The following is a 17,039-nucleotide window of genomic DNA, read 5'->3' as shown; positions in this document are numbered from 1 at the left end:
CTGTTTATTGAGTAATCCATCTGGTCCCCATTAATCTGCAGTGCTTCCTTCAAGTCTCAAATGCGGTAGAGGCCATTTTAGGACTGTCTACTGTGTTTTCGCCAATTGCTCTGTAAATTCTTGCACACAGGTTTAATTATTACCGTGTTACTGTGTACTTTTGTGTTCATACTTCTCAAAATTTCTCAGCTGTTCTCATATTTTGACTATCATGATGGCTGAGATTTAAGATCATTTTGTCAAATTAAACTATAAGTGTTAACATGTAGGACATGTGTTGTAGGAGAAGGAAGGTAAGTGACATGGATTTTCGTACTGCACCAATCCTGGTGCAGATGCAGACTATGCCAGCCTTTCCAGTCAGAAAAACTTTCACCGTGGACTTTGAAGTCCTTCCCGCCCCGTGGGTCTCCAAGCAAAACAAAGTTAGCCAACATTATCTAGGGGTCATCCATCGTCTTTTGTTTGTCAGACTCCTTACCAACAACCATGTGAAAAAGCCCAGGCTCTTGGAGCTCACGTCTGTGTTCTCTGCAGGTTGTTTTGCAGAATCTTCTTATATGTGTCATCCTCTTCCACACTGTGTACTACGAGGTCCTGGGCATGTGCTGCATGATGCTCAGGAAAGCTGCCTTCAAACAGAATTTAAAAGCTAAGATTGAATATGAAAGGAGTCTATATTTAGTACTTGGCATGCCTTTATGGAATAGGGGATACAATGTTTTAAAAATGATATATTTCTGCACCTTTTTAAAGGAAAAATAGCAAATGTGCCATCTTCAAAAATGATCAAAGCAACAATCATGAAATGATGTGGGTAGACAGGACCAGACAAGACTGTTACTCTTTCTTCTTTGGAAGATGGTGATACAAAGAAAGTGAACCTATTACTCCCTGGGCTGGTATTGAATCAGAGCAGATTTGAATTAGAAGGGAATGTAGAGATAATCTGCATCGGATTTAAATATTTTCTGATACATACTGGAAATCTCTCTTGGACTCAAGTCAGGAGACCTAAATTCTGGCCTAGGTTCTTACTAACTTTTTGGAAAATCTTAACTAAGCCATAGAGCTTCTCTTGTCTTCATTTGTCAAATGGAAGTAATTAATCAAAAGAGGGTTATTATGAGGACAAGGTAAAATGTGTATTTTCAATGATATTGCTATGGCACTGTGAGACTTTTTTGGGGGGGGTAATTTTTTTTTGACTTGCCATGGGTGAATTTTGTCTCTACGAATTAAGGTTGCCAATATATTGATTGCTTTGAAATACCTGAATGTAGCTTTACAAATAATTTCTAAGAAGTAGAGTGTTTACATGATTTAATTTTATTGTGCAAGCAAGGAGTTAGGACCCTTTGATTTCAATATGCAAATTAGTAACCAAAAATAATTATACCAACTTTTGCAATGGCAATAATGTTATTCAGCATGCTTGCAGGCAAACCCACTGAGGAAGCATCTGCTGCTCACACACAGTCTCAGCTGTTCCTGGGACGGGAGATGGTGAGGCCATGCCTGGAGCAGGGAAGAGCTGAGAATCTTCAAGGCTCTCTGAGCCTGATTTCAGGGATGTAGTTAATGTGAGTCAGAGGAGAGGAATTTTAAGTTCTTGGGCCTTAAAGCTCCAGGAGGCAGCTAACTGACTGACCAGCTGCACACAACTACAACAGGCACAGTAGAGGGTGTATATTTATAGACTCCAATTTTACAACAGGAAGAGATCTCAGAGATTAACCTTTTCAATTTACAGAAGAGACACTAAAGTTCCGCTCCAAATGGAACGGACTCACCCAAATTCACAGTTTCACAACACCATTGGGTTAGAGCCTGGGTCTTGTGGATTTCCATGCCTAGGCTCTTGCCACAGAATTAGGTTAAGTTCTCCTCCCATATTTAATAGAAAGGACTTTCAAGATTACAGCGGAGACCTAAAATACAATGAAGCCCACTAGGTGGACTTAACTGGACAAATAAGACAATGTGGATAAAAAGATTATTTGGCTGCCATGCAAGTCAGCCAGCTCCTAAATGTGCCACAATGTGGGTAAAACTAATAACTTATGTGAAGAGTGATATTCAAAGCCTTGATATGCGAAGTTAGGAGGAACTGCGGCCCCCGGAGAAAACTATTTTCATTTGTAACATCTTCAGGGCATATGAGTTGGATGTCCTGGCACCATTTGATTTCAAAACAAACCCCTTATGGCTCAACACAAATTTAAAGGTAATTGGTTTTAATTTCCAATCTTTGTCAATTAGTGAATTAAATGCGTCAAAAAACAAAATAGTTTTTGTTTTATAAAAATTTGTAAGATATCAGGCCTTCCACTCAGCCATCTGTATCTTATATATCTGACTTCAAAAATTAATGTGGAAAAATGCCATCACAAATTTTAAAGTGGCTATTCCTAAAAGGTGGGATAGGATGGAATAGTGGAATAAACGAATAGAATTATTATAGGAATTTTTATTTGATGATCTTGTAGGCAAATATTTTGCACATTAAACATCTTTCAAGGAAGAGGAAGAAGACTGATTTAATATGTTGATGTAGAGAAATGCTCATGAGATATGGCATGGAAAATAAGGACGACAGTAGTGTTTGTGTAGTGTAATTATTCATTTTTGTAGAACAGAGTAAAATACATGGTGTCAGTGGTAAGAAATCTGGAGAATTATGCAACAAACTGTTATCTCCCAGCTGGGATGACAGAGGACTTTCATTTTCTGCTTTGTACATTTCTGCTTAGTTTGATTTTTCTTTCCAAAATGGGGGGGGGGGGGGAACACATTGCGAAGGAAAAGTGATATGTGAGAGTATACTAAGGAAAAATGTATCTCTTTTAAATTCATAATTTCAGTTGAAAAAATAATTATTAATTGATACCTACTACATTCATAAGCCTCATATGTGTTAATAACAGCTACTTGCATTGAATATATGTCAAACATACTTGTTTTGGGGGGGATTCATGGTTTGTCCCATCTTCAGAAAAATGAGATTCTAATGTTATTTCCATTATAAAATAATACACATAAATTAATGAAAGCTTATAAAATACCTATAAGTAGAAAGGAGAAAAAGAAGAAATTCAATCATAAACTTACTTTCTAAATATAATTATTCTTAACAGTCTGTTAAATTTCATCCTACTTTTTTTTTTAATGAATTGTGGATTTTTTAAGCATTACGATTCTTTAGAAAACCACTGGATATGTTTTTTTTGGAACAAATATGCAAATCTACAAAAATTGCCTGAAGACAAAGAAACCAGATTTTGAATATGACTTGTACAGGAGGCTTGGTCAGTTAGAATTACTGACTTCGAATTAAAAAGCTTTAGAACAACGTCCTCGAATGGGTGACCTTGTTTGGTGCTTTTATCGATTCAATTTTGAATAGACGAAGAATAAGTTTGGAAAAAGACTCTCATTCTAATGAGACGCAAGAGGCCTAACACTCTATGCTAACTTTCTCTTTATGCGCTTCCCTATTGAATGTAGAATTAACTTATTTTCTATCAAAACTGTCCACAATTGATAAGGAAATAGTCACAGTTAAGAGTTAAGTAAGGGCTGTGTATGTGGGGTTTTTTTTTGGAAGGGGATTTAAAACTCAACTGTTACTATTTAATTCTTGCCTTTGGGTTAGTCAATGAAAGATAGGAATGACACAGCTTATTGGAAAGGCGTGTTTTTACATAGCAGAGATTAGTGAAGATCCCCAGGATGCCTGGCACAGTTTATATCATTCTCTCCTCTCACAAAACACTAACATTTATACAAAGATATCAATAAAACCTTAGCCTATTAGATCTTTAATTCTGGGCTTGGGGAGATAACTCCCCTAACTCCTCAAAGTTGTTACTTTGAGAATTTAGACTTTAATCTCAGAGATAAAGTGGGAGAGTAATCGCAGAGCCTGGGGCATGGAGTTAGGGTCAAGTTTCTCATCTGTTTCAATGATTTTGTCACCCAGGGGAGTAGGTTTAGCAAGGACACTGGAAGGTTTAAGTCTAGTTAAAACATTTTGATTACTAATATCTTTCCTTTGCATAGCAGAGAATAGGTTACAAATTGCTTTCATTTTAAATTAAAATCCTCCTAACAATTTTTTGAGGTGGAAAAGATAGCACTCCATTTACTAATTAAAGAGAAACAGACTGACCCAGACGTTAAAATTGTACTCAAGGTTTTATACCTCCTAAGCTAAAAAGCAAGACTATCACATTGGTATCCTGATTTTAAATTTTGTATTACTTTTTAAAAATCATGCTTTCTTTCATATTATAAACAAAGCATAAGCCTTTTTTTGTAAATCAATATATGCAAATACAGCTTGTTCAAGACTAAAATCAATGTCTCCAAGTAGCTGCAAGTAAACCTATAAAATCTATAAATGCTGATAAAAGAGGCCTCTCCATTTCCCTCTAATAATCTGGAGGCTGCGTGAGCCACTGATAGAGGTAGAAGTGGAAACGTGCTGGGAAGAGGTGCTGTCAATATGATCCATCAATGTACTTCCTTCCTCAGCCTAGATTTTAGGGAACAGGACATGCTGAACTAAAAAATTTATTCCTGTATAATAGAAAAGGAGTCAGTATGAATTCTCCCTTCAACTTTTTGAAACCTGTTAAGTGAAATTAAATATAATTGAGGAGAAATCAGTGTAAGGCCTTTCAAAAGGGTGGCACTTGGGACTTGTTCACTTGGCTAGTGCCTCGCTCACCACAAAACAATCGCTGACTTGCTGGTTAATAAATTACTTCTGCACAAGGGATATAACGTGATTATTTTACCTTTTGCTTTGAAAAATGGAGAGTTTGCCCGTCTAGATTCATTGATTCCTGAATTATTAGAACATCTCAATCATTTGCTGCATTTTTGTTTAAAAAAAAAAAAGGTGATTTTTACTGAAAATGACATCATTATAAAGGGACCTTGATGGTAGGTCACATATATTTGTCACATATGTTTAATGGATCTCTCCTTTGAAAGCACTATAGTCTTAAATATCCGTATCAAAGACAAGGCGCAAAAGGTTGACCCTTCACATGTTCAAGGCTCTTAGAGATTTGTGGTCCTGACCTGTAAATAACTAGCTCTTTATACGTGTTCAGGGAGACGACTCTGAGACAATCGGGTGGTTTAGAAGAGTGCCTCCATCCACACAAGTCATTCATGAGGCTTCCTTTCACCCAGGGTCCCCGGTTGTGTGTCCCCGAGAACTATGGGAACTGCCACTTCATTACAAAGACGCGAAGGAACTCATTTCCAAGAAAGGCAGTGATTGGTACCAAAGGAATGTTATAAGTCAATGAATTCTTACATTTCTTTTTTTTCATTTTTGAAAACTCAGACCTGTATTTCTCATTAGTTTTTAATATATCTTAATTGGACAGCTGCAGTCGAACTATAGATTAACGTGTATTGATTACATGGTAACCTTTCTTCATTGTATTTACCTTTAAAGTGATGAGTACAAAGAAAGTGAAACAAATTATTTTCTAAAAGTCAAGGGATTATTAAGAGGCAGAATATGTTAAAAAGCTCTTACCCAAATTTGAGGACTGTTAAGAGATGGAATATTTTGAAAATTCTTACCAAAATTTCCTCGCAGAGTAAGTTGTAATGGTTCTGTTAACTAACCGTGTTTCAGAACTGTTAGTTTCTCTAGTTCCAAATAATTATAGTCTTCATTCTATTTGCAGTTCTTCTAATCTCAACGCAGGTCACCTACTTTGTTTGCGGATTGCTTTTCGTTCTGGTTGTAGAAGAACGGCTCTGGGATTATGCTATTTCAGTAACTATTCTTCATGCTGTCATCACTTTGGCTGGTAAGCAAAATAAACAAGAAAATATATTATATCTGAATTTGTACCTAAATCGCTTCACAATAAATAAATAAATAAATAAATAAATCGCTTCACAAGAGTAAAATTTTGCTATATGCATATTGTCCTCTGATGGCTTAATATTAAAAACTGATGGTGCCATGCTAGTTCTCCACCCCTCCCCTCCCTTCTCCTCCCCCACTAAGTCCTTCTAGCACTTCCTGGGAGAGGTTTCCATTGGCTGCATCTTCTGATTCAAAACTGCACTGAAATGTAGATGTTTCCTCTTCTCCTCTCACGTTTAACTTGTCATCGGCTTGTACAGGGTTTGCCTCCGTTCGGAATACTCTTCTCCCAAAACCCTTCCTTGAGGAAGAAATTGACCAAAGCCTGGGAACGGGGACCTAAGGAAACCCACACTGCCAGGCGTGCAAACTTCCCAATGATAGTTATTTTACCAAGAATACTACTTTCTGAAACTAAGGGGTTTTATTCCTACCTGTGATCTTTGGAGTCAAAAGAAAATGGATTCAAATTCCAATCCTACCTCTTTATGAGGTGTGTAGTCCTTAAGGGAAGTCACAATACCGTTCACATTAGTTGCCTCCTCTATGGAGCGGGGACACCTAGGACATTTCAAGGAGGGTGAGAAATTGTCTGAAATAGTGTCTGAGCATATAATAATTACTCAGTAAATGAGTTCATCCATTTTTTTCATCCATCCATTCAAAATTTACTCTTCTTTTTTTACTGAACTTCAATTAGCCAGCGTATAGTACATTCTTAATTTCTGATGGACTGTTGAGTAATTCATCACTTGAGTGTAACACCCAGTGATCACAACATCATGTGCTTCTATTGTAACTTCTCTTCCTTTCTATCTTCCATTAAAAAAAAAAAAAGGTACAAGTCAAAGGATGGGTGGTAATCAACCACAAGTTATAATTCAAAGTTATTATTATTTATTAGCAACTTAACTCACTCATTTTTTTTCAGTGCTGTGATCTATTAATGGCTTCATCATTCTCCAACTTAAGAGTACACAATTTCCAAATGAGTGGTTACATCCTAGCATCACCGTTATCAGAGAATGCTGGTATATCAATTCCCCTTGACGCCAGACCCACACCTTCCCTTCGTAGCTTTCAGAACCACTAAGCCCCATTATCTCAAGTTCTTTATCTTACTTTAAGGCTTACGTTTACGTGGAAGACAGCCATGGGATATTTGCCAAAGGGTTCTGGGGCATAGGGTGGCTCAGTCTTCAAGGTTGAGATGGGCCATAGGTTCCAGACCCAGAAAAGTTACAAGGCAATTGTCTAACACATGGCACATCAAAAATACTTAAGAAACACAGTTGAATAGAATTGAGTTCAGAATGAAATGGCTCAGAACTCCAGAGAAAGTCAGGTATGGAGGCTCCAGGATGACCTTAGGACTACCTGTGGTACCTAGCACTCGATCCACTCTGTGAGCTGACCCAAGAACCTGACAATCCATATCGTCTTTTCTAGAAGAGGAGTTTCAGGTGTCTGATTTAATGTGACTTTTTAAACTATGATCTCAAGTACAGCTTAGGGGCTACTTGATTTCATGAATGTGAATAAAATTTCCCCTGTCATGCGGATGTGATCTGACCAAACAGAAGTGTTTCTTCATGTGTAAAAAATAATGCATATTTTAAAAATGAACAACACCTTTTTTTTTCTTTTTCAGTTATGTTAGAATTCCCTTTGACATCACATTGGTGGGCTGCTTTAGGTATATACATCGGTACCCATATATATTGTACACATAGGTGTAGGTATGGTATTCAATATAAATATTCATATATAAAGTGGAGGCATCAAAATATTTTTATGTAGGGAAGGTAATTGGACTAGAAGAGTGCTCAGTTTCATCATTCTCGAATTACATGGGAATAAACATCGGATATATATTTGTGACATACTCTTTCTGTTCTCTTTCAACATGAGTGGCATCCCTCCTTTTATAGTAGCACTGTGTCATTTCATTTATTTTTTCCTTCTCACAAATGGGAACAACCTAATTTGTCAATTATACATCTGATAAGAAAATTAACCAAGTTCCAGTGGACCTTTCTAAAGCTTTTTCTCTAGCTTAAGCCAGGTGTGGACCACAAATATTTTTGCATTTCCCCTTTTCAGTAAATTTGACAATGGTTTTTATCTAGGTACTGTCAGGCATAATGATAAGAAATGGAAATGCAGCATTTTACCACACTATTGTCCCCAAAGCCAAGTTATCTGTTTAGAGTATCAATATAATTTACATTACCCATTTGCTCCCTTCACTACAGTTTAATTTTCCACTCCCCCTACATTTCTGTACGTCTTGCTGTATACGCTTCTGTAATATTGTTTGGTTCCCACAGGAAACACATGCAGAAGGTACTGATGTTTTATTTCGCATGAGGCTTTAAAAAATGCACATTTTTAAATGAATCAGAAAGAAGATACCGGAAAGACATGCTATCAGTATACGTAGGAATGATCTTTTCTCTCTATGAAAAACAAGAACTTATCTCCTGGATTTTCTTCACAAAACCACAAGATTTACTAAGCCCTAGGCAATTCCATCACATGCTACCTGGATGACAGGGAGAGTCGCTGTTGGCAAACTGGAATGGCCAGCCGCAATTTGCTAAAATAGCTGGGTCGTGATTTCAGTTTTAAGAACTGGGGTTGGGTTAACACAGGGAACGGCGGCCAAATGATGTCTGAGGTCAACTTCTGTGATTTTCTTTGAGTTAAAAATTAGAAATTAGAAGAACAGTGGCTAATCATCTTGGAAACTCTACCTCGGGTTTCCCCTGGCTGCGTGTCTTGGGTGAAGACGTCGTGGAGTCCTGCCAAGCTTGTGGTCCACGGAGGGCTCTTACCTCAGGGACCTTCCAGTGGGAGTTATACTGTTACTGCCGTACGAGGAGGAGCAGATTTATGAGAGCCCTGCTAGGCTGGATTAATATTTTAAAACAAACAAGAATCATTGGGCCAATGAAGTCAGAATTAGAGGCATCCTCAACTAACCAAATAGCTAAGGTAGGTATACTTGTGTTTTCAAAGTCTTTTCTATACTAAAAAATAGTTTCCAAGGTAGAGGAGAGCCTATCTTATAATAGAGAGAAAATACCTTAAATAGCAGCAACACAAACAAATGGCAGGTCTGAGTTGCTAACAGAATTGAGAATTGTAAAATCCTTGGCATGTGCTTTGACTTCATTGCCTTTGAATTTCTGAGTTTTAAGGGCTCCTTACTATTAATTTGACAGAACCACGCATCTATTCCCTGAAGGAAGTTTTGAATTTCAACAATTTATCAGCACAGAGTATATACCTACTGTCTCTTAGCTGAATCTATAAACTGCCCTATTTCAAATGCTATGTCAGTTTCAGGAACATTATTTTAGTCATGACAATTGTTCTTATTCATAATCTCACCAATGAATTATTCATTATTGGTAGTTAACCAAAACTTCCCTTTCATTACTTGCAGGATCCAGCTTGATTTCAAAGATATGTGGAGGCCAGGCTTTCGCATGCTGTTTGTTCAAAGACAACTTTATCTATCCAGATCTGGATGGGTTTTAACAAAACAGTAAATTAATTTGCCTCAGACTTCCTATATTATTATATACATTGTGTCAGAGCTAAATTGTATTTTTTTGTTCACACCTATATTCAAAGTTGAATTTATTCTAGATACTTTATAAAAAAAGAGAAAGAGATGTTAATGGAAAGCAGAAGGATCCAAGTAAGGTATTCATGAGCAAAATGTTGCCAACTCATAAAATGCAGTGTTTGCCAAAGTGTGTTCCACAGAACACTAGTTCTGGAGTATTTTAATGGCACCACGCAAGGCAAGAAAGTTGCATGTTTAAGTATATTTGTGGATTCCTGGGTTTATGTAAAACAGACGCATCTTTTAGGACTTCTCAGAATCTTTCACGTGCTTTTGGGAACAGGGCATCGCTAAACAGTGGTATATGCACCATTTCTCAGGTGTATTTGACCCAGAGACACAATTTAGAAAATGCTGATGTGTCATGTAGAAAGTGTAGCATAGAAGAGAGTGGAGTTAAAACCATTACAAGTCTCTATAAGCGGAATTAGATTCTATTACTGTCTGCAGTATTTGTTTCTGAGGTAGCACATTTCTTGTAAAATTATTGCCTTAAAAAAAAAAAAGCTAGTGTCTGTTTCTTTGCTTAGACTATGTTCTTCGAACATAGTGCTTCTCAAAATTTAGCATGCATTTGAATCACCTGGAAATCTTGTTGCAATGTAGATTTTGGTTTCCAAGGGCTGGGATGGAGCCTAAAATTATGCATATCTTTTTTTCTTTTTTAAGATTTATTTATTTTAGAAAGACAGCACAGGGCGAGGGGCAGAGGAAAAAGGAGAGAATCCTCAAGCCGACTCTACGCTAAGCTTGGAGCCTGGTGCGGGGCTGGATCCCAGGATCCTGAGGTCATGACCTGAGCCCAAAGCAAGAGCTGGCGCTTAACCGGCTGAGCCACCCAGGTGTCCCTAAAATTCTGTATATCTAACATTTCCTAGAAAATGCCTGTGCTGCTTGTCCATGGACCACAGTTTGAGTAATAAGGTCTAAGGGGTTAGGACCAGATTTTTTTTTTAAGATTACATATCTCTCTACTGCCAGGCTTATGTTTATTCAAAAAATGTTTGTTGAATTAGATTAAAACTGAGGCCAGTTACACTTACATAATTGTCTTAAATATTTACCACTTTTAAATATAGTTAAGATATCTTTTGATATAAAAAAAAGTGTATACCATGGTTACAACTAAAATCTAAATATAGGGAAAAAGACAGGAAAGTAACATACACCACTTCCCCTCCACCCATATAGTCCCACACACAAACATTTTGGAAAGCAATTAGACACTAAATTAAACCAGCTATAGAATTTCTTCCTGGATGACTCTTTTTTTGCTCTAAAAATCTATTGCTTTTGGGGCGCCTGGCTGGCTCATTCGGTGGAGTATGCAACTCTTCATCTTGGGGCGGTGGGGTTCGAGCCCCACGTTGGGTGTTGGGTGTAGGGGTTACTTAAAATAAAATCTTTAAAAAAAAATCTCTGTCTTCCATAATGACTTGCATCCAAGCACTAAGAAATGTCATGCTAATTATATGTATTCCAGGTAACCTTCCAAAAATATTTTATGTTTATCAGTTACTGGTTAGGTAATTCAAACTCCTCATGCACTGGTAAATATGAAAATGATGATACTTTCTTCCTGGCTTCTTTCTCACACTTACTTATTTCAACAAACTTCTGCCTTCCGTCTATCATTTTCCATCTTCCCATTACTTTCCTCCAAAATAGTTAGCCGTGGAAGTAGCAAAATCAGTAACTCATCTAAATCAGTCCAAGAATTGCAAATTCCAATTATTAATAAAGACTTTCTTTCATCTTTAAAGGAAGGCAGCATAGGATAGCTGTGAACAGGTCAGCATTATGATCTTTAATTCCTAATTAAAATCTCACTGACAGCAGACAAAAAAGAGTGTCTTCTTAGATACATAACAAAACTCAATCCTGCTCTATGAAAAATACAAATATGAAACAAGCCGTGAATCACTGGTGAGAAAGTCTGCCCCTATAGAAGAAACACATGGAAGAAATTTACAGAAACATTAAAACTGCCTAAATAAGTTTGATAATTAAAAAAAGATTTGGTTGATTAAGTACTTTTTAATATATTGAGAATTAAGTTACACTAGTAAATTAGAATAACAATCTCTCCAGACTCAGAAGACCATAATATCTTGTCATTCTGTAGCGTAGCTTAATTAGCATGTTTATTTCTAGGATTAGGAATCCATCTGCTCAGGTAATTACTATTGTGTGAATCCTTCTCTTTATTTTTTTTTCTTTCTTGATCACAAATATAATCTGTGATTTTCTTCCCTTATTAAAATGATTATCATTATTGATTTGATGATACCACTTGACGCAAAAATTAAAAATACAACTAGAGTGCATATTTTAGCTTAAATATATTATATATCAGACATATCAACTAAATATTCACTTTAGCTGTTATTGCCTTGAACTGTATATAAACTCAAAGACCAAGAGTCATGCCCACTTAATATGCTTCTCCAGTGTCCCTCACAGAATCATAAGAAGATGGAATCCTACCCAGTATTTTGATGCAGATTTTTCAAGCAGGACTGAAATTATTTACATAATTTTTAAAAAGGTAATATTTTTTTTACCATAAATATCTTTTAAAGTTATCATATCATTGTGGTATAATGTAAATCAATTTGCATATTCCTTTAGTAACGTTTTACTTAAAATAATTATTTCCCAAATGAATAAACGATATCTTTACTTTTGCTGACAATGATTTCCCCACCCAAAAAATATATATGAACTATTTTCATAGCTCTAGTGTAAAGACTAGACTCCTATCTAAAATTTAATGGCTTTGTTAAGCCAATATACCCCAGTAGCTGAATTGATCATTTCAAAAGCTGTTTGGATTATTCTATAGTAATGTAGGGATTATTCTATAGTAATACAAACAGGGCCACCTGAGTGTCTGTCTCAGTTGGTTAAGCATCTGAATCTTTTTTTTTTTTTTTTTTTTTTTTTTGAGCATCTGATCTTGATTTCAGTTCAGGCCATGATTCCAGGGTCATTATCTCAGGGTTGTGAGATCAAGTCCCATGTTGGGCTCTGCACTGGCAGAACCTGCTTAAGATTCTCTCCCTCCTTCTGCCCTTCCTCTTCTCTCCCCTTCTCCCTCCCTAAAAGTAAGTAAGTAAGCAAATAAAAATAAACAAACAAACAAACAAACAAATAAATAAATAAGTTCATTTATTTATAAGAAATGCGAACATGTATACTATGGAACAGAGAATTTTGTGACAAACACCCTAAGGAAAAACAAAGGCATTTCCTAAAGTGGTTGCTCCATAAACATCAGAAACTTGAATTGCTAGGTAAATAAATCTGTAACAAGAGCATCTACAGATATGGCTGTGGCAAAAATCTCAGAAAAGAGAGGAAATACAATTTGGTTCATGTGAAGATAATGTAATTCTTCTATAGAAATTTTCTACCACAGGGAAAAGCTTCATAAGAGATGTAAAAACTTGAGAATGTTTCACATTTTTAATAGAGGACAATAAAGTTACAACTTTTCCAAGTATTAAGCTTTTCTTACCTTAGCGGTTTCTTTTAGATTTTCTTTTATTCTATCTAAATGTTCTGGTAGTTCAGTAACAAGAGGACCAAAGCATCTTTAAAAACAGTCAATTACCAACTGACTCTCTTCTTGATGAAGAATATTCACTCTCTCCCATATGACCAATAACTCAAACAGGAAGAAATTAAAAATATTACCCCAATAATTACCTTAAGTGAAACCTGCACAAAATATCAGTTTGTTGATCTAGGCGGTATCACACTTATTTAAAACTGAGCTCATATCTGTTACTATTCCTGTATATCTCTTATACATTAACACTCCTAGAAGTTATCACAATAATATATTATTCATTGTTCAAAATAGAGTAATATAAAAGGTTTGAAGAAGAAAATAAAGATGATTCATAATCTCGATTCAACATTTGTGTTTGTGTGTATGCAGTATAAGTGAATAAAAGCTTACATAGCCACTTCTTTTTTTAAAATGTTATTTTTTTATTTGAGAGAGAGAGAGAGAGCACATGAGTGGGGCGGCATGCAGAGGGAGACGGAGAAGCAGGCTCCCCCCTGAGCAGGGAGCCCAGTGCACCTCGATCCCAGGACCTCGGGGTCATGACCAGAGTTGAAGGCAGACACTTAACCCACTGAGCCACCCGGGTGTCCCGATAGCCATTTCTTTATTATTGATGCTTACATTCTTTATCATTCTTTCTCAGGTTAAGAAAATAGGTAGCCCTTCAGTTGCATTCACAGATATTTCTTTAAATTGGGTCACTAGAAATAAAATTATTAGGTCATATGTCATGAATGTCTTTGATTTACAGAAAAATATTTCCAGGTTGCCTTTCAGAAAGTTTGAACCTATTTATTCTCCTGCCAGAAGACAGAGACTCCCTATTTTATAATACTCCTCCAACACAAAAAAATTATCATTTTTACACTATAAATGTGTGTCTATTAAAATGTTATTTTGGGGATCCGTGCATAGCTCGGCGGTCTAGCGCCTGCCTTCAGCCCAGGGCGTGATCCCGGAGACCCGGGATCGAGTCCCACGTCGGGCTCCCTGCATGGAGCCTGCTTCTCCGTCTGCCTGTGTCTCTGCCTCTCTCTCTCTCCTCTCTCTCTGTGTCTCTCATGAATAAGTAAATAAAATATTTTTTTAAAAATAAAAAAATAATAAAATGCTATTTTTATAATGCATATCAATGCTTCAGTTACAAAAATGATTTCTGTAATTGAGACCTAAATTAAGATGGTCAGAAAGCCAATTCTAACTTAAAGGAATTTAATTTCATCCTACTTCTGGAGGAGCCTTTAACAACAAATATAGATCAAATGCCTACTGTGTACAGGACACTGATTACCCAGCCATCTATCCTCTATCCTTTCATTTAACCAGCCAACAAATATTTTGCCAGGTTCTCGGACTCTCATGCTTGGCACTGGAAATGATCAAACGCAGCAGAGGCAAAGCAACATACTTAGTCCTTGTTAGATCTTTAGCTGTTGTTGGGTAGATGACAGGACATAAAAGGAGAAGAGATTTAAGCTCGATGATGGCAGGGGTATGGTTTGCTCAATGTCCTACAGCCAGCTCCTGGAAGAGTGTTTGGGACGTATCAGACGTATCATGTGCCCATAAATGTTTGTAAATGAGGGGAAAAACCAAGTTCATTTTTCCTTGTTCAGTTGGCGACCATCCATCAATTTGTTGCATGTTGGAGGCCTCTGGGAACATGTCAAACACTGGCCCATCTGGGGCACGGGGCAGGGTTGGTTGTTGTGCTGATCCCGCCAACGGAAAAGACATGCACAGATTGCCCTTGGAGAAAGAGGATCCCCCGTAAGCAAGGGGATAAAATGGTTAAGTTGAACATAATTGGACACATTACACCTTCCCCATACTCGTGTTAGAGCAGATGCAGAAAAACATTTTCAACTCCCAAGGTATCCATGAGTAATGTGTCCTTTATAGGAGATTTTTCGGGGGGAGGAAATGGGGAAGAGTGCTGTATCACACCCACCACAGCACACCTACTGGGCTCCTCGTTGCACACCTCTGCTCTCCTCTCTGCGACCAGTGACCAGGTCTCTCTTTTCTTCCTCTCCTCCCCCGCACTGGCCTCTAAAAATGCCTTCTACATTCCGAGCCAGCAAGTTCCAACCACAGCTCAAGTGTATCAGTGTTCAAAGTAAAATCCTTATTGTTACTTGAAAAACAACCATTCCTTTGTTTTCCTGACATGTTCCTAAACGTTATCACCCTAAACGATCCCAAATGACTTTGCAAACTTGTCACCACATCAGAAGACATCTAATCTCTTCTCAGGGCCAAATTTCGCTGCTGGAAAGGACACGCTCTATGTATGTTTTAGAGTAGACAACAACTTCCTGCAGTGACAAACATTTCCATTTCCATGTTCTATGAACGTTTCTAGATCGGTGCCATCCTGTACCGTAGCCACTAGCTACCTGTGGCTCCTGAGCTCTCAAACATTCCTACAACGATTTAGGAACTGAATTTTTTATTCAATTTGAATTATTTATATTTAAACTAGTGGCTGCTGTACCAGACGATGTAGGTCTAGGGCTCTCCTTCCCATCTACAAGGTGGAAATAGTGTCATCTGCAGACATTATAAGTCCCGATCAGGCTGGCCTTTTTTTTTTTTTTTTTTTTGGTTTAAGATTTATTGATCTACTTGAGAGAGAGAGCACACGCACAAGTGAGAGGAGGGACAGAGGGAGAGGGGAAGTAGGCTCCTCAATGAGTGTGGAGCCCACGTGGGGCTGATCTCAGGACGCGGAGACCCTGACCCGAGCCAGACTCCAGAGTCATGCTTACCCGGCCGAGCCCCCCAGGGGCCCCAATCAAGTTGAGTTGTAAGTCTTAAGCTGTTGTGAAGGGTAGAAAGATCCATTCACTAAAGAAATAGTAGAGGTCAAGGACAAGCTTCCCTCCACGGTCATGGCTAGATCTGATGCCTCAGGTCTCCGATAATCGACTGTTCCATGGCACCGGGAAACCAAGAGGAACCCAAAACCCATCAGTTTGCTAGTAACAGACAGAGCTGTGCAATCCAGGCACCGTCTGCGGGGGGGCAGGTGCTGGGCTCTGGCCTGGCACCAGCATCCCAGTGCCTGGCGATCCTGGAGTGGCTGGCGGGGAGTCCTTCTCCACCACACACCACACCCCTCAGAGGACTGTAAGAGGAGCAAAGCCTCGATGGGGAGAGGAATGGAGCCCAGCGCGGCGGCTGGATCCCAGGATGAAGGAAAAGGTGGAGAGAGAACCCAGAGACGCATCCAGGCCAGCCTGCACGAGGCCTGGGTGGACATTGTTCGGGAATATACGATTTAGTGGTGTCTTTATTTTCTTTCGCATAAAAAAAATGTAACTTCTCTCTTGGGCCTATGACTGAAATTTAATTTTTTTTCCTTTCATGAGAGTCTAGTATCAACAATTCTTAAATGTGGACCTCTACGGGCCATGCATAAAAAAAAAAAAAAATCGCAGAAATTTGTAATCTGGAAACTGAGCTCCTCTTCCCTTCCTTGTAAAGGTGTCTTGATGTTCCCCCGGATACCTAATACCACGGTTTCAGACTGGGAGGAGCACAGTAGTAGTAGAGGACTAGGAACTATCAGCTTCCAGGGGGGATTAATGAAACCACACAGGAATTGGAGGAGGGGTCACCTACCATATTATGTGACTATTTTTACGGTCACGGTGGCTTTCACCGCCGTGTATCATTCTATATCTTGAATGGTTTGAGGATTTAAATTAGCTCTGAGAATGATGTAGGTTTTAACTGGTTGTTTCCAGAAGAGACTGTCAAAATGTATCTGATCCCATTGTAATAGCTGCCCTCTTTGTTTTCCCCCAAAATGTTTTATAACATTTTCTTCATTTGCTGCTCTTAGTGTTTTTAGATGAGGTATTTTCAGTCCTTTATTTGACACTAAAACATAATTTTAGCAAATTAAGACTTATATA

At 37.9% G+C, this 17,039-nt stretch overlaps 1 protein-coding gene across 1 annotated transcript; it reads left to right on the top strand.

Moving 5' to 3' along the window:
* The first annotated feature begins 302 nt into the window (after positions 1–302).
* On the top strand, positions 303–16,403 carry TMEM244 (transmembrane protein 244). The gene is made up of 6 exons (XM_038525500.1): positions 303–425; positions 538–615; positions 2,147–2,234; positions 5,715–5,840; positions 7,554–7,598; positions 16,243–16,403. Exons 1-6 carry the CDS (start codon positions 303–305, stop codon positions 16,401–16,403), a joined length of 621 nt encoding a protein of 206 aa, XP_038381428.1.
* The last annotated feature ends 636 nt before the right edge of the window (positions 16,404–17,039 follow it).

This window comes from Canis lupus, chromosome 1 (assembly GCF_011100685.1).
Source record: "Canis lupus familiaris isolate Mischka breed German Shepherd chromosome 1, alternate assembly UU_Cfam_GSD_1.0, whole genome shotgun sequence".
Classification (NCBI taxonomy): domain Eukaryota; kingdom Metazoa; phylum Chordata; class Mammalia; order Carnivora; family Canidae; genus Canis; species Canis lupus.
The sequence above is the reverse complement of the archived record's forward strand: the minus strand, read 5'-3'. Positions and strand labels throughout refer to the sequence as shown.

Excerpts from the sequence above, each read along its gene's own strand:
- TMEM244 (XM_038525500.1), top strand. The coding sequence starts at position 303 with ATGGATTTTCGTACTGCACCAATCCTGGTGCAGATGCAGACTATGCCA. Across the intron at positions 616-2,146 it reads TCCTGGGCATGTGCTGCATG|ATCTTCAGGGCATATGAGTT; the intron begins ATGCTCAGGAAA and ends TTCATTTGTAAC. Across the intron at positions 5,841-7,553 it reads TGCTGTCATCACTTTGGCTG|TTATGTTAGAATTCCCTTTG; the intron begins GTAAGCAAAATA and ends TTTCTTTTTCAG.